General features: G+C 34.5%; 1 protein-coding gene and 1 pseudogene across 10 annotated transcripts in view; one reads left to right on the top strand and one right to left on the bottom strand.

The window, feature by feature from the left end:
- The window catches only part of Agtpbp1 (ATP/GTP binding carboxypeptidase 1), a 224,142-nt gene that overhangs the window by 65,472 nt on the left and 134,505 nt on the right, over positions 1-24,165 (bottom strand). For all 10 annotated transcript variants that reach the window (XM_074052257.1, XM_074052262.1, XM_074052256.1 and 7 more), the window contains 3 exons: positions 12,025-12,108; positions 11,043-11,129; positions 10,810-10,958 (listed from right to left, as the gene is read on the bottom strand). In XM_074052257.1, the coding sequence (XP_073908358.1) occupies positions 10,810-10,958; positions 11,043-11,129; positions 12,025-12,108 (320 nt within the window). The remainder of the gene's footprint in view (positions 1-10,809; positions 10,959-11,042; positions 11,130-12,024; positions 12,109-24,165) is intronic.
- On the top strand, positions 12,693-13,739 carry LOC109685043 (probable rRNA-processing protein EBP2 pseudogene; annotated as a pseudogene).

Raw genomic sequence — 24,165 nt, 5'->3', positions numbered from 1 at the left:
TGGTACCTGATAGGATTATTATGAAACATTCATAGTAAACTATTCAGAAAAAGATTTTAAATTGTTTAGCAAAAAACCCCACAAAATGTTAAACTGTATTATAAAGTCAAATTAATTTCTTTAGTTTTACCAGAACAAGTCTCTAAGTAAATACTAGTGTATAGTTAGAGCCACAGCTTGTGAGAAGTATTGTATTTCAAACCAACAAAGATAAAATGGTCAGAATGATTCAAACAATGAGGAATTACGAACAAATTATGGTGATACCTTACCAATTTCTAATCTCTTTTTACTTACCTGACCAGTCAGAAAAGAGAAACGATGTATGTTTTCCTTTACAAGTGGGTATCAGGTACACAGTTGTAAATGAATTATAAATGGGAAATGTTTGATAAATAACTCAATAAATTCTCAACAATGCTTTGAAAACTCTTCGGTGGAAAAAAAAAAGTTCAGTTGTAGCTACTTAACTACCAGTAGTAGAATAAATTAAATCTCAGTTCATAGTCAATACCAAAATAAATTCAAATGAATGAAGTTAAATGTAACCACTGAACACATACTATCAAATGCACTTCAAACGGGCTGAACTAACTTAATATTTCTTCCAGCACTGTAGTATCCATTTTCCCTAGTCTTCAGGAACATTATTTTGTTTTGTTTTGGGGACAGGACCTCACTATATAGCTCAGGCTGGCCTCAAACTCAAAATCCTCCTGCTTCAGCCTCCCAAGTGCTAGGAGTACAGATGTGTGCCATCATGCCCAGCTTCATACATTCTTTTTGAAGCATTCTCATTTTTTGAAGCATGGAAAAGTAATGGCATATACAAAAACAAAAAATTAAGAATGTATACTGCAAAATAGCTTACAATTTTGATGTTAAAAAGACTTAAATCTTTACCAGTCTTTTATCATTTAAATAATTTGTTGTACTTTACTCAACAGAAAATTACACAGGTATTACTAATAATGATGCTGAATAATATTTAATTGTTATGGAGAAATATTTTTATAAATTATTGTGTGGTAAAAAGAATATATAGTGCTACAAATAAGTTTAATCACAAATTCACAGAAAGGTAAAATTTAATTTTAAAATTATGCAAATATCACTGTGAACTGTTAAACAACACAGGATGGGGGAAAATGGCAAGAAAGTGTGGTAGAGGTAGGTTACACTGACTTAAAGCACAAGGCATGAACAAGTATAATATGAAGACAAAAAATCCCAGTGAACAACGAACAGGACAAGTGAACACTGAAGGACAAGAATGAAAAACAGGCCACGCTAAGGGATGGGTATAACAGGAGGGGGAAGGTAAATGAAGGAAGTAAAGAAGGTTGGTTGATATACTTTCTATACAAAAATGGATATAGAGTTTTTAAACCTGTTGAAATAAACAAAAAAATAGGACTAAGGTAGAAAATGGAAGGGATGAACCAATTCAGGATACAATACATATACACATGGAAATGTCATAATGAAATTCTCGGTATAGTATCTTAAACAAACAAAAATGTCTTTTTTCAAAACCAGAGGACAGGAAGGCAAAACATGTTCCATCTGGGGGTTGGTACCAATGGGAACAGGGATGATGTAAGGGTGTAGGAGGGTGAATAGGGTGAAAATATCATGGGCTCATGTATGAAAATGGAAAAACGATGCCTGTCTAAGAATGGGGGAAGGGAGGATAAAGGAGAATGACGGAAGGATGAATCTAACTAAGATATATTGTAAGTACTTTTGTAAATGTCACAATGTACCCCTAGTAAAAAAATAATATAATTTTAAAAATAAAATAAAAAATAAAGTTATGTTAATGTGAGTAAAATTAATAGATAACAAATGTTAAACAGTGCTTTTTCTGGATGTTCTCCCCTGTTCCCTTCCTAGAGTTTCTTCTCTGAACTGGTTTTAATTTAACAGAGTTCCCTTATTAAAGGTACCCTGTTTTATAATCAGAAAACAATGCATTTACAGCCAGCACGTAGATGAAGAAATTCCACTTCTGTGAGTTTATAATGAATTAAACAAATATTTATGTACAACAATGTTTATCTCAACAACATTAAAAATAGAAAGTTTTAGAAACAACTTAACTTATAACAAAGAAAAGTTTGGAAAAATAAGTTATAGTATCTCCAAAGGATATCCATAAACTCTGTTTCAGAGGGATACGTAATGACAAGAAAAAATGTTAACAATACAAAATATGAAATAGCATAGTTATCAGCCTTATTTTTAAATAAATATACAACTATGTTATGCAGCATTATTTTAAAAGACTGGTATAAAACAAAACATGTTTAAGTGATTGTCTCTGGGCAATGCATTATCAGTGGCTTTAATTTTCTTCTAAATACTGTCCTGTTTTTCAAATTTTCAACAAAATGAGTTTAGAAAGTCTGATCTACATACAAAAATATGCAAAGGAGAAAAGGGAAGGAAGATAAGAAATTTAAAAATAAGACAGCCATCTGTCTATTGCTTGAGTTAGTTTTAGCTACAGAGTTTTATTCATTTTAAATTTTCAAAAGACACTATAGGAAGCGATTATTTTATCTGCCTCATGGAAGTATAGTTTTTCTTTAAAAGAGACTTGTTCCAAATGTATACTTTTAATTTAAATTTTTAAACTGCTTAACAAAGTTTAAAATGTTAAGAGTACTATTTTTAAGTGAACAAATTAATGTAGTTAGTAAAAATGACATCTACTAATAGCACTATTCAAAAACCTATATGGATTATCATATCAGGAATAAACACGGCTTAACATTTTACTCTTAAGGAGTACACAAATAAATACAAATAAAATTACATTTAATTAATTGTTCTTTTTATCCTCAAAAACATTCTGCTAGCATATACTTTTGAGTTAAGTAAACACTGGATATATTTACTTATTTTTATACTATGAATGAGTACAAATAACTTCTAAAATTATAAGAAGGCTTAAATGTCAACAAATGCTTCTAAGAACTAATCACATTTAGTAATTAGCTGTCACATGCTAAAATTGCAAAAAAAAAAAGTTTAAGGAATGTAAAATAGACTACCAAGATTTTCCTATCATTATTCATGTAAACCAATATAACTATTGAAGCTTTAGTCAAAGTATCCATGTTTAAAAGAATAAACCATTTAAAAATTAGACAACTTAAAACACTTTAAAATCCTTGAAATGTGTTTTTAATAAACCATATTATGATATTATGCAACCTAATCCTCCTAGAATTACTGAATTAATAAATGACTAAAGCTTTTATCCCATATATGTGAAGCAATTCTAGAATATACTATTTCCTATTTTCCATATAAATAAGGGCAACTAGGAACAACCTCAACTCTTAAAAGCATTAATTTTCAGAAATCTCCCTTAACGAGCACCATTCATACACATGCTTTTAACAAATTAGAGAAATTATTTGAAACATGATGTCTGTTTTTAAAGCTTTTGATCTTTATGACAAATGATTAAGACCTCTACCTAAGATTTTGTAACTTGTCACACATGTTTTTCTTCAATTTTTATAGAACACAAAAAAAATGTAAGCTTTTTTCTATGCTAGAAAAAAATTTTCTTCTTTTACACAAAAATATGCTATTATAAGAATAAATCATTGAAATGTGATGTTTTAATTTTAAAATGCTGCTATTAAGTTTATACAATTATATTATCTTCCACAGACATGTTTGACTCTAAAGCCCAGATGGCAGACAAATAGCCCTTAGTTTTGTGCTTACAAAAGCCTTAATGAGGTTAAGATACTTAAAGATTTCTCCTAATAAAACACCAGTCTTACAAAAATTATCTCATGAGAAAAGCAGTAGAGAAAAACCAATAAAACAGTTTGTTCTTGAAAATTTCAATAGAGTTGATAACCCTGTAATAAGACTAACAAAAAACAAAAGTGAAGCAAATTATCTTTCACAGAATGAAGCCAACAAACCAACACAGACCCTGCAAACATCGAAACAATAGGATAAGGACAGACAGCAAGATGGTGACAGAGTAACATTGCCTGCCATTATTTCTCCTGGATACACCCCAATTAACAGCAATTCTCAAACATAATGGGATGCAGAACTGCTAAGACAGTAAATGCTGGCAGCAAAGTAGCTTTGATTCCATGAACAGCCACAGGTACACTGGTAACTGTGGGCAAAGGAGAACAATGAAACCATAGGCTTGTCCCAGGGCATGACCCTCTGGAGGGCTCAAAAATCTTGCCAGCATCCAGTGCTCTGACTCTTAATTTGCAGAAGATCCAGCAGGAAAAAGACAAACCTACATAAAACTCCCCTGTGGAAACGAAAGATTGAGCCCTGCCATTGAATAGGACATAGCTACTCGCAACATCCAGGAAATGTGCTGCAGTTTCCAATATAGGAAAGGACCACTGCTGGAACATATGGCTAACTGTGAGTTCAGGGGAAGTGCTTGGGAGAAACTACAAACTTACAGGAAATACAAGGCTGGGCGGTGAAGACTAGCTGCCCTATACTGGAAACAAGCCCAGACTCCATTCTAGAGTCAAGACAAGAATTAGACAGCCATCTCCTGGCTTGAAAGACTCAGACTCTGAAGGGAAAAATGACGGATGGATGGATGGATGGAAGAAAGGAAGGATGGATGGATGGATGGCTAGCTGGCTGGCTGCTCAGGAAGACAACTGAAAATTTTTAATTAAGTTTATTTTTGTCACTGTTGGGTTTTTTATCATTTAAAAAATGATAAAATTAATTTATCATTAAATTTGTACTGATTTTTTTTTATATATCTCATTAGGATAACTTTATACTCTTTCGTATTCTTTTTAATTCTGCTTTTCTCCCTTCCTTTTCTCTGCAGTCACTGTAAATGAACCATGACACATGTCTTTCAGTATTGAATCTTAAACCATATTCTCTCTATCCTTCCCTGATTGCCTTTCCCTATTTAGACTTTACCTCAGTCCCCAATTAGAACAGCTCTCTCATGCATATTTTGCCTCTATCTCTATCTTTCCATTCATAATCCATCTTTATTACCTATACTTTCAGCAAGTTAACCAGATTGCCAGATCATCTTTTTTTTCTTCTTTCAATTTTTTTTTTTTGCTGGTTTGTTTAATTTTCATCTCTCTTCCTTCTCTTCCCCAATACAACACTAATTAGATCTTTCTTATCTACCTCACCCTACTTTCTCATTAACCCTTAGTAGTTAAGCTAAGCCTCCACCCCCTCCTGCTTTATACAACTATATACCCTATATAATCTATTACTCTTACCCCAACTATCTCCTTTCCATTATCACCCTTATTAGCTAAGATCTTCCTAGATCACGGAGATCTTTCTTTTCTCCCTCAAAATAAACAGGAGCAGAAGCAATGATCAGACTTTATTTGAGTTTACTGTAATCTCAAGATTGTGATTAATTAGCTGGTATGCCTTACAGCTAAGCTTCCTCTTCCTGCGTGGAATAGAGAGCATACCCAACTTCTAGAGCACCAAAGTGGAATGTTTGACTACTGAACCACATACCACCAATCTAGAGACAAGAAAGTGAACAACAGCCCAGCCACTACCCACTACACGGCCTTAAATAATGTATGAGAAATTCTTATTAAAAGGACACAAAGGATTGAAACCCCAAACTAAAAACTCAGTCCCAGATGCATAAATTCCAGGATAAAAAGCAATTCCATGAGCAAGAAATCTCAAACAATGAATTTTAAAAGTGACAAAATAATGAATAAAATTAAAAAGGAGATATATTAGCAACTGAATTCAAAGATTATACAAATAAACAACTTACTGAATTCAAAGAGAATTCAAACACCTGAATGAAATAAAGAAGACCATGTGGGATATGAAAGAAGAATTCAATAAAAATACAGAAATCCTAAAAGAAATCAATTTGGATTTTGGAAATTAAAAGCCCAATATCCCAAATAAAAACTTCAATGAAACATATTGCTAAAAGAGTGAAGCAGGTTGAAATTAGAGTATCATGGCTGAAGATAAAATAAAGGAACTGGATCAATCAGTCAAAGACTATGAAAAATTACTACGAAAACATGAACGGAACATGCAAGACCTCTGGGACACTATGAAAAGACCAAAGCTACAATTCATAGGTACAGAAAAAAATAGATTAAATACAAACTAAAGGTATAGATAACTTATTCAATAATGTAATAGAAAATTTCCCCAACCTCAGTAAGAGGACAGATATCCAGTTCAGGAGGCTTTCAGAACACTAAAACACTAAATACAATGCAGAGCAAAAAAACCAGAAAAAACACTGAAAGCTGCAAAAGGGAAGTAACAAGGCACATGTAAAGGCAAACCCACTGGAAGAACAGATTTCCCAACACAAAATCTAAATGCAAGGAAGACATGTATTTTAAGCACTGAAAGAAAACAACTGTCAACCTAGACTAGTCTGTTCAGCAAAACTATACTTCATAATTGAAGGAGAAACAAAAATCTTTCACAATAAAGAAAAACTAAGGGAATTCATGACCACCAAATTGCAGAAAATACTCAACCTACACATACATGTAGAACGTAGACACAGCCAGGAAAATGCAACAAAGAATAAACCCTACTAGTCAAGAAGCATAGCAAACAAGGAATAAACATCAGAAAAACAACAAAAATGACTGCAAACACTACATATGCTTCAATATGTTAATGGCCACAGTTACAAATCAGAAGACACAGAATGGTGAGTTGTATTAAAAAGCAAGACCTGATCATTTCTTGCTTTTAAGAAACACTTCTCCCTGACAAAAACAAACACTGGCTTAGAGTGAAAGTGTGGAAAAGAGCTTTTAAGCAAATAGCCACTGAAAGTAGACAGGAGTAGCTATCTGATAAAGCTGACTTTAGATCAAAATTAGTCAGAAGAGACAATGAAGGTGACTTCCTATTAATAAAGGAAACAATCCATTAAGAGGGAATAACAATTCTGAACATGTAAGTGCCAAATGTCAATGCACCAACTACATTAAAAAAACAACAAAAAAAACTACTGGACTTAAAAGCGCTCTAATACTATAATAGTGGGAGACTGAATACTCCACTCCCACCAACAGATAGGTCATTTAGACAAAAAACTAAACAAAGAAACCTCAGAATTAATTGACACAATAGACCAAATGAACTTATCAGACATCTACAGAGTATTTCACCCAGCTACCACACAATACACATTTTTCTCAGCAGCCCACAGAACTTTCTCCAAAATACATTATATTTCAGTACACAAAGCAAGTCTTAGCAAATGTAAGAAAGATGAAACAACTCCCTACATCCTATATCCTAATGGAATAAACCAGAATTCAACAGCAAAAGAAACTATGTAAAACATTCAAATACCTGGAGATTAAACAACACATTGAAGAAATAAGGGGGAAATCCAAAAGTTACTAGAATCAAATGAAAATGAAAACATAACCTACCAGAACCTTTGAGATACAGCAAAGTCAGTGTTGAGAAGAAAGTTTATAACTTTAAACAGCCACATATGAGAGAGAAATTGAGATCATAAATAATCTAACCTCTTAAAAACAAGAACTAGCCAAATGCAAAACTAGCAGATAAAAAGAAAATTAGGGTCTAATTAATTACTAATTAATTAAATAATGAAATAGAGACAAAAATGCTATGTAATCAATGAAACAAAATGTTGGTTCTTTGAAAAGATAAGACTGAGAAACCCTTAGCCAATGTGACTAGGAGGAGGAAGGGAAAAACCTAAATTAATAAAATTAGAGGTAAAAAAGGGAATATCACAACAAATTCCAACAAAATCCAGAACATCAGAAGGAAATACTTTGAAAGCCTATATTCAAATAAACTGGAAAATACAGAACAGATAAATGTCTAGGTTCATTTGACTTACCAAAATTGACCAAAGAAGATATTAACCACCTAAATAGATACCAAGCAATGAGATTGAAGCAGCAATAGAGCCTCCCAAAAAAAGAAAAGCCCAGAACTTGATGGGTTCACTGCTGAATTCTACAAGACTAACATTCCTCTAACTATTCCATGAAATAGAAACAGAAAGGTTTCATTCAGGAAAAAATAGGAAAAGCACTGGAACATAAAGGCATAGGCAGTAACTTCCTGAACACCAATAGCTCAGCAATTAAGAGAAAGGACTGACAAATGGAACTGCATCAAACTGAAAGGTTTCTAAACAGCAAAGCAAACAGTCACTAGTCTGAAGAGATAGCATACAGAGTGGGAGAAAAATCTTTGCCAGTTATACAAGAGATTAAAAACCAGAATACACAGGATGCTCAAAAAACTAATCTTCCAAAGAATCAATGACCCAATGAATAAATGGGTAGATGAATTGACAATCTTCAGAAGAACAAATGGCCAATAAATATGTAAGGAAAGGTTGTGGGAGGGTAAAAACAATGGAAATATTAGGTGCCCATGTATGAAAATGGAAAAATGAGACCTGCTGAAACTATTCTAAGAATGGGAGGAAAGGGGATAAAGGAGAATGATGGAGGGATGAATTTAACTAAAATATACTATAAGCACTTTTGTAAATGTCACAATGTACCCCCAGTACAACAATACATATATAATAAAAAAATGAGGAAATGCTCAATATCCCTGGCCATTAATGAAATATAAATCAAAATGACACTGAGATTTCAACTTACTCCAGTCAGAATGGCATTATCATGAACACAATAAATATTAGCAAGGACACAGGGGAAAAACAGATCCCTTCATTGTTGGTGGGAATGTAAATCAGTACCACCAATATGGAAACCAGTACAGAGGTTCCTCAAAAGACTGAAAATAGAACTACCATACAATTCCATGATACCATTCCTGGCATATTTCAAAAGGAATGTAAGCCAGTATACAACTGAGACACTTACACACCTGTGTTTATTGCAGCACTATTCAAACTAGCTAAGCTTTGGAAACAATACAGACGTCCCATAACTGTTGAATGGACTTAAAAAACGTGATACACACACACACACACACACACACACACACACACACAGAGAGAGAGAGAGAGAGAGAGATAATGGAGTATATTCAACCATAAAAAGAGAATGAAATTATGCTGTTTGCAGGTAAATGTATGGGACTGGAGATCATCAAGTTAAGTGAAGTAACCCAAGTTCAAAAAGGCAAAAATCACGTTTTTTTCCTCATATGTGGAAGCTAGATCTAAAATATAAATGTATATAAAACAATATATACATGATCATATATACATATATATCATGTTTATAATAATGAAACTGTTTGAAGGAATTATAGGGAAGTATAAAAGGAAAAGAGAATGATAGTGAATAATACCTAAAAACTGCAACTGTCTATGAGGATAACGTAAGGACACACAGCAAAACTGTTGAATGACAGGAGGGTGGGGAAGATAGAGACAGAGAAAGTAACAGAGGGGGTTAATCTGATTAGAGTCAATATGTACATGTGTAAAAATACCACGATGAAACCCCTGTGAACAATTAATATATATGTAAAATAATGAGGGACAGGAATGTAAAACAGGTCTTGTTTCTTGTGGATGAGTAATAGTGGGAGGGGGAGGGGCAACAGAGAGGGTGAAGGAAGTTGAATACCAGATGACTTTATAAATAAAACAATGAAACTTGTTAAAAATTGTTTTAAGGAAGCAGCAGGGGAATTGAAGGAGAATGATGAATCAAGTGAATCTAACTAGTATGTCGTAAACACATACAGATATGTCACAATGAAACCCTCTTGTACAAATATTATATGCTAATAAAATATTTTTTAAAAATTAAAACAATGCTAAATAAAAATAAGAGAATACCACAAACAACTCTTTTGACAACTTAGACAAAATAGGCCAATTCTTAAAAAGCACAAACTACCACAACTCATTCAAGATCATATAAATAGCCATAAAACTATTAAAGAAACTGTTAAAAGACTACCAAAAAAGGAAATCTCTAGGTGCAGATGTACTGGAGTGCTGTACCAAACATTTACGCATCAGTGCCAATTCTACACAAGCACTCTCAAAAAACTGGAGCGAAGAAACATCCTCCCCACCCAACCTTGTGATTTATCGGTAAATATTACCATGGTACCAAAACCAAATACAGTGTTGAAGAAAAAGAAAGGGAAGTAGGGGAGAGGAAGGGAAGGAAAAAGAGGAGAGAGTAGGGGAGAAGAGGAGTGGGGGAGGAAGGAGAAGAAGAGAGGAGAAAAAACTATAGACCAATAGCTCTCCTATGCATAAATGCAAAAATAAATAAATAAATAAAACCATTTGTCCATTTTGTTTGTTTTTGTTTTGCTGCGTTAGGGATTGAACCCATGGCTTTGTGCATGCTAGGTAAGCACTCTACCACTGAGGTACACCCCCAACCCAAACGCAGAAATTCTTAACAAAACATTTGCAATTATACACAATAACCCTGGGGTTTATTCCACACATACAAAAGGCTGGTTTGATATTCTAAAATCAATCAGCATAACATAGCATAGTAAGAAGCTAAAGTTGAAAAGTCACAATCTGATGGAGCCGCTGAAGCATAAATGATAAATCTGTAGTTGGATTCACTTTGAATGAAATCAACAACACCCATTAAATTTTAAAGGGCTTTCCTATACAAGGTAATTCTTTTCACTAACAAATCAAAGTTTAATCCATATCTGAATTTTGAGAACTACAGAAAACAAAACATTGAAACATTTTTTTTCAAGTTGGTGGGGTTTTTGTTAAACTTCTGTCCTACAGTTAAGATGTCTACATGTACTCTCAAGTGGCAAAGAAAAATGTCTTACCATAATTAAACTGACTGTTGGACTTTTCACAGTTAATGATGTTGAACCTATAAGCAACACCTTGACGCATTCCACTGACTTCAAAGTAAAACCACTGATGATAATGATTGCTGTTTATATCTGAGTTCAGAATAAGATCATATTCATTTCTGAAAATAGAAGATAAAAATATTTGATGAAAATTAGGAAAATATCTGTGCACATACAAAATGAGCACATTATAAGTGACTTACTTTCTAATTTGAATTACTTTGCGCAGATTCCCAGATTCAAATTTGGAGTTAAACTTCAAAATATCTCCTTCTTCTGGAATGATGTAACTAAATAAATATTTTAAAGTCAGTATATTAAAATACACTGCATTTAAACAGATAAGCAAAAGATAAACAAAACTACACTTCAGATTAAAAACACATCACTACTGTCACATCACTTCCCTCATTACTTTTAAAACAAATAACTCTTAATAATAACATGAACTCATATTTCTACCAAAAATCTTTTTTAAGGTATTTTTATTTTCTCCAAATCTGATAAGTAAAATGTGAAATTTCCTAAAAATATTAGAATGATGGGGAAGAAGGGAAACCCACTAAGAGCTAACTGACTTTCTCATTTGAAGAAGTCAGTTGAGGAAGCAACTGGCTAAATAACAGTCACAGCCAATATGTGTAATTTTCACTTACTTACATACACTTAAATCCTAAAATGTGTTAGCAACGATAATCCTAAGGCAGTAAACAACTAACATGTTAAGCATCAATGAATTGCTTCAATGAGACAGGTAACTTAATGACTAAGGCAGATTGTACACAGTGAGTGGCAAAAGGGAATACTGGGGACTATGGAGAATTAGCAAGCATATGTTGCTTCTAAAGGGGTGATAATTTCTTGTCCTGAGGAAATGAAGAATCAATATTATAGGAAAAACCAGTATTTTCATGTGAAATCCCCACTATTAAGTGGCAATTTCTTTTTTTTCAAAAACACGGCACTATTTTATGAGCTTTAAGAACAAACAAAAGCTTGTGACATATTCAATTTAAGTAAATAAACCTGATTTACCATAACCTTCATATCACTGTCAAAGGATAAAAATACAGCAAGGATAAAGCAGGTGGAAGTTAAGTAAATTTAATTTATCTTTTAGAAATAACTCTGAAATTTTGCTGCAAAAAAAAAAACTAATGAAAGGATTTTAAAAAGCAGACTTACTTTGGGTTATCTAAGTCATATACCACTCGATCTATGATATCACTCTGATGTATTAGCCTCTCTATATCTTGGGCAATTTTTGTCCTGAAATCATAAAAGAAAAGTTTGACCAACATTCACTATTATATGTCACTGTACAACCTGCTCCAAAATAAGTTCTGAATGAAAAACAGTAAAAAAGATAAAATTTTCTCAAAATAAAAATATCATTTAACTATATATTGTATACAATAATTAGTATATCATGGGTAACACAAAAATCAGTATTTACCAGAAAAATAATCATGTAGAATACAGTCACAATTCAGTAGTAAAAAAAAAGCAAGTAAGGAAGGTACAGATGAAGGGAGGGAGGGAGGGAGTCAGGAAGGGAGGTAGACCTAGATGTCCATTAGACCTTTCTACATAAAAATGGCATGGATTTGCTACTTAACCCTTACGGAAATAATTTTGTATATATAATAGCATCATTAGAGGTAATAAAGATAATTTTGTATATATAATAGCATCTTTAGAGGTAGTAAAGAAAAGTAAGAGCACGTGGAGCAGCAGTTTGCGAGTGGGTGCTGAGAGCAACAGCTGCGTTGAGGGCCTCCCTCTGTCACCCACGTGGACTTCGGTGACCCCACTTCTTCCTGTGGACGTGGGGCAGGCCTGCGTGCTGCGTGATGGACACCCCCCTGCTGTAAGGATCGGACTCGGATTCTGAGGATTCCCTAGTCACAGACAGAGAACTGGAGGATGCATTTTCCTGTGGACTCCTGAAGCCAGGCCTCAATGTCGCATTAGAGGGGCGGAAGAAGGCCGTGAACGACGTGAATGGCCTGAAGCAGTGTTTGGCTGAATTCAAGCGGGATCTGGAATGGGTTGAAAGGCTTGATGTAACCCTGGGTCCAGTGCCGGAAATCAGTGAACCTCAACCAACACCTCAGAACAAGGACCAGAAGAAACCTGTTAACCCAGAAGACGATTTCCTGAGGGAGATGAGTTTCTACCACCAGGCCCAAGCTGCAGTGCTTGCAGTATTACCCCAGCTCCATCAGCTCCAAGTCCCTACCAAGCAGCCCACTGATTATTTTGCAGAAATGGTGAAGTCTGATCAGCAGATGCAAAAGATTCGTCAGAAACTGCAGACTGAGCAGGCTGCCATGGAGAGGTCTGAAAAGGCTAAGCAATTGCGAGCGCTTAGGAAATACGGAAAGAAGGTGCAAACACAGGTTCTTCAGAAGAGGCAGCAGGAGAAAGCACATATGATGAATGCCATCAAAAAATATCAGAAAGGCTTCTCTGATAAACTGGATTTCCTTGAGGGAGATGAGAAACCTGTCACACAGGGCACAAAGGCAGGAACCAAAGGCCAGCAGATGAAGAAGGGGCCCAGTGCTAAACGACGATATAAAAACCAGAAGTTTGGTTTTGGGGGAAAGAAGAAAGGCACCAAATGGAATACTCGTGAAAGCTATGATGATGTATCCAGCTTCCGGGCCAAGGTAGCTCATGGCAAGGGCATCAGGAGGCCTGGGAAGAAAGGATCGAATAAGAGACCTGGAAAACGAACAAGAGAAAAAATGAAGAGCAAAACCTGCTAAACAGCAACTTTTTATACAAAGAACCAAGAAAAAGGGATGAAGACACGGAATTTCACAGTACACTTGGATCCTTTCTGTTGGTTTCTTCTTGTAGAAAATATTTGTAATAAATTAAAAATTATGAAAGACACATACTCTTGGATAAAAACTCAGGACTGAAAGATTTAGAAGTCTGCATATTAAATATTGCTATTTATTGATAATAAAAGAAAAAAAAAAGAAAAGTAAGAGATTATATAAGGAGATTTTTTTTTAAACCCCCCTAGCTGGGAATCTGGCAAAAATGCAACTGGTAGTCGGCTTGCATGTTCTGCAGAATACCATCCCTCTTCTATGGTGGGAAAGGAAAAGTGGAGAGGAGAGAAACACTTGTGTCAGGAGTGGAGAATCATCCCTTCCTTCCCAGAATTCTCTGGACCTGATCTCCTCAATCAGTCCAACAAAATGGATACTAACTGGAAAGTTTCTAAATTGCCTACCACTGTCCTAAAAGACTGAGCCACTCACAGCAGTCACAATACCCCTCAAGATTTAAGCCAAGTAATAGAACAATTACCAGGAGGCACCAAACTATAGCTGGAACAGAATAGATTCAGATCCTGAAGCCAGATGCTGGAACTCTAGGTAGACTGGGCACAAAATCTTGACTGTTAACAAACAACTACTTCTCATAGTAAAACTTTCTCTTAAGGAGGAAGTTAACTCTGAATTGATTTAAATTTTAAGTTTGTTCACATCATCTAAAGATAGAATGATAGATTAGAACTGTAGTTTATGCAAATAGCCAAGAAATACTGAGCAAAAAGAGCAATGCTGGCAGTAACACAATACCAGACTTCAAATTATACCTCAGAGCCAAAGCAATAAAAACAGTATGGTACTGGCACAAAAACAGATATGAAGGGCAGAGGAAGAGAACAGAAGACCCCTATATGAATCCACACAGCTATGCCCACCTGATTTTTGACAAAGGCACCAAAAACATATGATGGAGAAAAGACAAGTCTTTTCAACAAATGTTGCTGGGAAAACTGGGTATCTGCCTGCAGAAAACTGAAACTAGATCCATGTCTGTCACTGTGTACAAGTATCAAGTCAAAGTGGATCAAGGACCTTAACATAAGACCTGAAACTTTGAAGCTAATTCAGGAAGGAGCAGCGAATACACTGGAATTAACAGGCATAGGCAATGACTTCCTCAATAGAACTCAAATGGCTCAGCAACTAAGAGAAAGGCTTGACAAATGGGACTACATAAAATTAAAAAGCTTCTGCACAATAAAAGAAATAGTCTCTAAATTGTAGAGGCTGCCCAAAGAATGGGAGAAAATCTGTGCCAGCTATATATCTGACAAGAGGTTAATAACCAGCATATACAGAGAGTTCAAAAAACTAAACTCCCAAAAGTTCAACAACCCAATGAAGAAATGGGCAAATGAACTGAATAGACCTTTCTCAAAGAAAGAAGTCCAAATGGCCAAAAAAAAAAAAAATGAAGAAATGCTCAACATTCCTGGCCATAAAGGAAATGCAAATTGAAACCATGTTAAGATTCCACCTCACTACTGTTAGAATGGCTATAAGAACACAAGCAACAACAAATGTTGATGAGGATGTGGGGAAAAGGAACCCTCATACGCTTGGTGGGAATGTAGATTAGAACAACCACTATGGAAAACAGTATGGAGGCTCCTCAAAAAAATAAAAAAAGAACTGCTATATGATCTAGAAATTCCATTACTAGGGATATACCAAAAGGAATGTAAGTCAGGCACCTGCACACCCATGTTTATTGCAGCATTACTCACAATAACTAAGCTATGGAAACAACCGAGATGCCCGACCACTGACGAATAGATTAAGAAACTGTGGTTTTTATATACAATGGAATTTTATTCAACCACAAAGAAGAATGAAATTTTGTCATTTGTAGGTATATGCACGGAACTGGAGAATATCATCTTAATTGAAGTTAGCCAAGTTTAAAAGGCCAAAAGCTGCATGTTTTTTTTCACGTGGAATATAGACCTCATACAAATACAGCAATATTATGGAAAACAGGTCATGCTAATGGGAGGTCACATGTGAGGGGCGGGAGGATAAAAGAAGGAAGATAAGAAGGTGAATATGGTTGATGTACTCTCTGTATGAGAATGCATATAGAATTTTTAAACCAGCTGAAACCACCACAAGAGAGGGACTAAGGTAGAAAGAAGAAAAATAGAAGAGATAAACCAAATTGGGCTATTGTATATATATATATATATATATATATATATATATATATATATATATATATATATATATATACACACACACACACACACACACACACACATACATACATGTTAGTGTCACAAGGAAACTCCCTGTATAGCTATCTTAAACAAGCAAAAATGTCATTAAAAAATTTTTTTTCTTAAACAAAATCAGAGAACAGGGAGGCAGAACAGGTCTTGCCCTGAGGGCTTAGTACCAGTGAGAAAGGGGAAGAGGTGGGCAAACAGTATGGGAGGGTGAATATGGTGCAAATACTGTGTGCACATGTATGTAAATGGAAAAATGGTATCTACTGAAACTACTCCAGAATGGTGAGGAGAGGGAATGAAGGAGAATGGTGGAAGGGATGAATTCAAGTATGATATATTTGATATATTGTAAGAACTTCTGTAAATGCCACAATATGCCTGACCCAGCACAACAATAAAAAAACTAACTGTGGTTTATAGCTTTAGTAAGAGCAGGGTGAAAAAGTATGCCAAAACAGTTATAATAAAATATCAAGAATACATTACCAAGGCAATACTCAGCAGAAAGAGTAATGCTGGAGGTATCACAATACCCAACTTCAAACTATACTACAAAGCCATAGCAATAAAAACAGCATGGTACTGGGACAAAAAGAGATATGAAGACCAGTAGAACATAATAGAGGACCCTGATATGAATCTATGCAGCTACATCCACCTAATTTTTGACAAACATGCCAAAAACATACAATGGAGAATAGACAGCCTCTTCAACAAATGTTGCTGGAAAAGTGTTTATCTGCCTGCAGAAAACTGAAACTAGTTCCATGTTTATCACCCTGTGCTAGTATCAACTCAAAGTAGATCGAGGACCTTAATATCAGACCCAAAACTCTGAAGTTAGTACAGGAAAGAGCAGGGAATATTCTGGAAGCAATAGAGTATAGGCAAGGACTTCCTCACTAAAACTTCAGCAGCCCAGCAACTAAAATGAGACTACATGAAATTTAAAAGTTTCTGCACAGCAAAAGAAATGGTTTCTAAACTGAAGAGATCAGCCACAGAGTAGGAGAAAATATCTGCTAGTTATACATCAAAGGACTGATAACCAGAATATACAGGGAGCTCAAAAAATTAAACTCCCCTAAAATCAATGAACCAATATAAAAATGGGCAACTGAACTAAACAGAACTTTTTCAGAGGAAGAAATCCAAATGGTCAAAAAACACATGACAAAATGTTCACCATCCCTGGTCATAAAGGAAATGGAAATCAAAACCACACTAAGATTTCACCTCACCCCTGTTAGAATAGCTATCATCAAAAAACACCACCAACAACAGGTGTTGGTGAGGATGCAGGGAAAATGGAACCCTCATACACTGTTGGTGGGAATGCAAGCTAGTACAACCACTAGTACAATATGGAGGCTTCTTAAAAAACTAAACATACATCTGCCATATGATCCAGCAATACCACTCCTAGGGACATACCCAAAGGAATGTGACACAGGTTACTCCATAGGCACACGCACACCCATGTTTATTGCAGCACTATTCACTATAGCCAAGTTATGGAAACAGCCAAGATTCCCCACTACTGATGAATGGATTAAGAAAATGTGGTATTTATACACAATAGAACAGAAGAAGAATGAAATCTTATCATTCGCAAGTAAATGGATGGAACTGGAGAACATCATCTTATGTGAAGTTAGCCAGGATCAGAAGGCTAAAAATCATATGTTCTCCCTCATATATGGATTTTAGACCTAAAACAAATGCAGAAATATTATTGGACACGGGTCACATGCTAAGGGGAGAACACATACAGGAGGAATAGGGAAAGGTAGGGAACCCAAAACATGAAAATGTTTGATGTGCCCACTGTAGAGGAGCTAATATAGTAATCTTAAACTGACAGAGGCCACTATAGTAGTGAAGAGGTCTGGTAGAGTTGAACCTATTCGGGTTGTAATACACATGTGTGCCTGGGAGCAATGCTAGGAATCTCTCTGTATAGCTATCCTTATCTCAACTAGCAAAAACGCTATGTCTTTCTTATTATTGCTTATGTCTTCTCTTCAACAAAATTGGAGAACAGGTTCTACCTGGAAGCAATGGGGAAGAAGGCAGGAGGGAGAGATGGCCCAAACAATGTATGCACATATGAATAAATGAATAAATAAACCAAAAAAAAAAACCCACCACCTTTTTCAATGAAAAAAAAAAAGAATACATTAAACACTGAACGACTCCTTAACTTCAGGCAACTCTGAAATGAGCCTATGGAACAAAGACTTCTCTATGATTAAAGGGTACTAACAATATCACAGTTGAAAGTTTTGGATCTGAAGTATCTCTCGAAGCCCATGTGCTGAAGGCATGGCCATCAGCCTGTGTTGCTATTTGGAAGCAGTGAAACCTTTAGAAGGGTGGGGACTACGGGGAGGAAGTTAAGTGACTCCAGGCATGCTTCTGAAGAGGATATTGGGACACCAGCACCTTCCTCTCTCTGTTTGCTTCTCAGCTGCCATGAGGTAAACAGCTTTGCTCCATCATGTACTTCCCATCAAATGTTCTGCTGCACCACAGGGTCAAAAGCAACAAGGTCAACCAACTATAGACTGAAACCTCTGAAACCATGAGTCAAAATAAACCTTTATATCTTATAAGTTGTTTACCTCAGATATTTGTCACATAGATTGGAATCTGACTAACACAAAAGTATAACCTTAAAATTCTAAATAAGCCAAGAACCTATTGTAGTTGGAGGAATTTAATATTATCATGAAAATATTAAAAGATGTGACAGAGACATTAAAAAAAGCACAAAAAAATTAAAAAGTGAAATGTTAAAAATTCTTAATCTACTGAACAATTAGCATAATTTACTTCTATACTTGTTCCAAAGAGAAAAAACTCATGGACAAAGCTATCTATCATGAAAAAAAAGACCTAGTATCAAAGATTAAGCTATAAATTCTTGACTTAGGTTCAATGTTGTAACTTCAAAATGCCAAATTTTTTCTAAAGAAACAAACATATTTTAACTGCTACAAATTATTAAACTTAGAATTTATATTAGTCAGACCTTCCACAGCAAGTGTTAACACACACACACACACACAAAACATTTTAAGTATTCAAGTATGGATAAACACTAAATATACCCATTTACTTAATTAATGAGGTTGATAATATACCATTATGTGCAAAAACTAATACTCTCATGGGTTTGGATTTTTAATTTTTATTTAGCAAAATGGTATTAAAAAGCTGTTTATAACAGCTCAGTTCTACAATCATGTTTCATAAAATAAAACAGGGTCCTACTTGGCATCAGTCAGCTTATTTTTAGGTAGAACCTATGTTCTATTTTCTCCAGTCCTGCCAATCAGCTTCACTCTTGGCGCTTGGAGGGCCTGTGCTCTTTGACCTTGTTTTATATTGTGAAACATGTTTGTAGAACTGAGCTGTTACAATCAGCCTTTTAAAACAATTTTGTAATAAAAATTTAAAAACCAAACCCTCATATCAATTTTTTCATAAACATGAGGGGAGGGGAAAGAAGGGGAGTGGAGGGAAGGAAAGAAAAGCTCTGCAAATCAAGTACAGGCCACTGTTTTTCAAGGCCTGGCATTGTATTTGCAGGAGGAGGGGGAGTTCATAATTGCCCATTTATATTAGACTGGACCTAAAATTAATCTTAAGGAAAATCTTTGCCCTGCTTAAACCCTCTTTAATAAAGAGGAAAAAAATGGTATTTTATTCACACATGTACTTGTGTACAACTTTCATAAAAGAATATTAATCCTTCCTTCAACTCATTTGCCTATTAAAATATATGGCTTTCTAGTCAAAATAAAGCAAATATTTTCCAAGTACTCTCAGAGACTACAACCACAAACCTTTTTTTTAAAGCATGACAATCTAGTTTATTTTTTAATGGAAGTTTGTGTTTTTTACTTTTTTTTCTCTTTTTTAAAAATTTTATCATTTTTATGTTTACTTACATGTGTACACACTATTTGCCGTCGCCCTCCTCCCCACTTCCAGACAGAACCTATTCTGCCCTCTTGCTCTCCAATTTTGTTGAAGAGAAAACATAAGAGATAATAAGAAAAACATAACATTTTTTGCTAGTTTGAGATAAAGATAGCTATATAGAGAGATACCTAGTGTTGCTACCATGCATATGTGTATGACAATCCATACAACCACAAACTTAATGACATTCAACATTTATTAAAGACTTGCCTCAGAATAAAATATTTTATGGAGGACAGTCTATAAAATCACATTTTCAATTCATACTCAAATGATTGCACAACATGCAGCCACTAGCAAAACTGTACTTTGTTAGGTATTTAACCACAAAGCAACTGTGCAGGAAAATTTATTATAAGGATATTATAGGAACCGATGCTCATTATATAACAGTGTTCGCTGAGGATATTATTCATATCTTCTAGAAAGAAATCCAAGATATTCTGTACAAATAGTATGGTTTAACCACATGTGTGTGATCACTACACACACACAAAAACACATACACACATAAGTGATATATGATTAACATGACAGACTCATAATGTAGACCAGGATTTGATCCCTGCCTCTGCCAAGAAGATTAACCTCAGATGAATTTCTAGACAATTCTAAATTTCAACATACTCATTTATAAAATAAGAGAAATAGTAGCACCTTCCTCATAGAACTGTTATATAGCATTATATATTAAATTTTATATAAATATTAAATCTTATATAGCATTAAATGACACACTTTTATGCATATATACACTGAATATAAAATGCTTGTTACTTAAGTCCACATCTGGTCCATAAAAAATATTCAATAAATGTCTGCTGCTTGTACAAATAGCAATGTTTCTATAATGCCTCAATACCCAAAGTACTTGTGCTTCCCCCAAGTTATCCTAAACTCAGTATTAATAAATCCAGGGTTTTGTTTTCTTATGTTATTTTTCCACAGTTCTTCATCTACACTTGAATTTAAAATTTCTGCATAGCTAATATACTGACACTATTGAAATTCAAATATGACATAAAAGCATAAAATGAAAAGTCTCCCTTTCCAACACAATACATATCTTCCATTCACCCAATCAAGGTAACTACTTTTATTACTTTCCTTGAAATTTTATTTTATAAAAATTCTAATTTCAATTGCTTTCACTCCTCCTTAATATCATAAAACACTTTGCTTATTTAATTTAATAGTAGAACTTACAGCTCTTTGTATCAGTACACAAAGCACTTTTTGCTTTCCAATTGTTGCATTATTAATAAAATGGATTATGCCATAATTTATTTAACTTGTCTTTGATTTATGGGTGCTTAAATTATTTCCACTCTCAAAACAGCACTGCAATGAAACACTATGCACACTTCATATATATACAAGTTATGTGTGTACATGTGTGAATAGATCTCATAGATTCCAAGATGTAAGATTAATGTGTCAAAGGAAATACATAATGTTATTAGTGGCAGACTCAGATTGTCTTCCACAAGACGACACCCTCAGTGTATGAAAAAGCCTATTTTTCCAAAGCCTCATCAATGAAATGGACTGCTACACTTCCAGACATTAGCCAATTTGATATTCAGGAAATGCTATCTCGGTACATTTTAATTTGCATTTCTCTTATTTAGAGTCATCTCAACATATTTTTGTGGTTCAGAGACATTGTATTTCCTTTTTCTTATTTTTTCAGCTGGTTTTATTTTGATGAATGCACTTTTAAAAAATATCCTAAATGCTTCTTAAAACATACAATATATACCATATAAAATAATTTAAAGGGTTGGGGTGTGGCGCCAGGGATAGATTACCTGGTGCCTAATACTGGCCCTGAGTTCAAATTCAGTAATGCCAAAAAAAATAATTTAGAACAAAGTGTGTATTATAATATTTAGTTTATTTTTGTAGACATTTGGAAAAGCAATGGGAAGAAAAGAAATCGAAATGCTAATAGTTTTCTCTGGGGGATAAGACAAAAAAGTGACCTTGCTTCTTTTATTTTCCCATGTTCTAATTTTATGGAATTTGAAAACAGGAAAAGTGTATCAAAAATGTAATACTGTAAAATAAGAGTTTCATTTTTTTAGTTTTTAAATCCAACTTAAGCCAAAAATACGAATTTAAGTAATCATCAATATGTGTTTACAATATATTTTTAATTGTTACTGCGCTGTCTACATTCAGACATGAATCTTATAATGGACTTTTGTTTTCCAAATAAGACTGAGATTTTTAATGAAGTTTACTTATTCTACATTGAACTGTCTTTTAAAAAGTTCAGTGATTGCATATAAGAAGGACAATCACATAACAAATTCAAAGTAACACTGGAAAACATTTTTTAAGAGGTAGGGTTTTACTATGTTGCCCAGGCTGGCCTCTTAATTCCTGGGCTCAAAGCAATTCTCCCACTCCAACTTCCCAGGTAGCTGGGACTGCAAGTGCATACCACCATTCCCAACTTACTGAACAATTTTAAAGGAATCTAGTGCTTCCTTTTTCTGAAAGTGTTTTACACTGTTTTATAGTAAATCCTCATTAATTCTGACACCACTCTAGTACATTCAGATAGAAATCAAGGTTGACAAATGATTCACAAAATGTTCATCATTTGCTTAAAAATGTAAGTTGAAGAAGGCTAGGCAAGTAAGATAAATTTAAATCAATATGCTCAATGTCCTTCAAAAAATAAGCATTTCTGAGTGCTTTAGAAATACCTATTACCTACCCACATTCAATATTTTATCACAAATACAGAACCCTAAAGCCTTCAGAATAAATGGCTACAAGGATCAGTAAATGTTTCCTATAAAGGTCTTACAGTTAATATTTTAGGCTTTGCAAGCCATATGGTCTCTATCACAACCACTCAACTCTGCCACTTAAGCACAAAAACTGCTACAGATAATATTAAAAAAAAACAAAACAAGGATAGACTATGTTCCAATAAACTTTATTTGTGGGCACAAATGTGAACTTCATGTAATTTTCACATGCCACAAAACAGTACTTTTCTTTAAATTGTTAAACATGTTAGCTGAACATACACCCATAGGCAGTGGAACAGATTTGGTATATGGGCCATAGTTTGACAACTCTTATCTAAGTGAATGAACACCAAACTTTGTTCAGTATGACCAACAAATAAAAAGTATATTTTAAACCACAATACTTGTGATGGTTTATCTTGATTGTGAACTTAATTGGATTAAGAAAACAGCTAGGAGATTAGGAAAGCACATCTCTGGGTGTATCTGAGGGTGTTTCCAAAAACAACTAGCTGATGAGAGCCTGACCTAATTAATCCCTGATGGATTCATGATATGATGGCATTATTAGGAAGTGGTAAAAAGTAGGAGATGAGGACTTTGTAGGACCCTTCCCCTCTCTCCACTTCCGGTCCACTAGGATATAGTCCACTGCTCTGCTAGATCCTCCCCACCATGATAGACTGGAACCTTTGAAACTGTGAACAAAAATAAATCCTTCTTCCCTTAAGTTGTTCTCTCAGTCATTTTGGCTACAACAACAAGAAAGGCATTAACTATTACAACTCTGGTGGAAGATGGTAAAAGGATTATGAAATAATACTAAGCTGTAATACATATGATAGTTATTTTCTCTTTAAATATTAGTTACTAATGGGTACTGACTCAAACTTGAAAAACACTGATCTCATTCTCAACCTTTGGTTGAAAAACTGGCATCTAGAGAAATAAAACTAATTGTCCATACACACACACACACAGTCAGTGGGAAAGCCAAGTCTAAAACATGTTTTTCAGGGTGTCCTACCCGACCAAGATGTTTCCCCATCTCAGCCTGCTGAGACTCGGAGACAATGGATTCAGATCACTTCAGAAGTGATGACTCATATCTGGAGCAACAAAGTAGGAGGCAAAATAACATCTTTATTACGGTCATGAAAATCAATGAGAAAATCTCTCTTGGATAAAACACTTTTAAGAGACTTTTCTGATGAACTCTCTCATGAGGTCCACAGGGATTAGAGGTATCCTTACTGGTTAAAATTAAGGCTAAAAATCAGAGATTTGTACAATAGTTATGTTTCTATTCTTTACTCTGCCTTCCAATTTTACCTCATATGTTGTAGGTTAGTAAGAAGTGAAAATACTTTTAGTCTGAAGCAATTTAATAAAGAAATTTGCTTTTGGGGTTTAAAAAGCACTTAAAATTCAGACAGTACCATCTGCGGTCAGGATGACATCCTGAACTCTGGAGAGATAGCCTAA

The sequence above is a fragment of the Castor canadensis genome, chromosome 13 (assembly GCF_047511655.1).
Source record: "Castor canadensis chromosome 13, mCasCan1.hap1v2, whole genome shotgun sequence".
NCBI classification, from domain to species: Eukaryota; Metazoa; Chordata; class Mammalia; order Rodentia; family Castoridae; genus Castor; species Castor canadensis.
The sequence above is the reverse complement of the archived record's forward strand: the minus strand, read 5'-3'. Positions and strand labels throughout refer to the sequence as shown.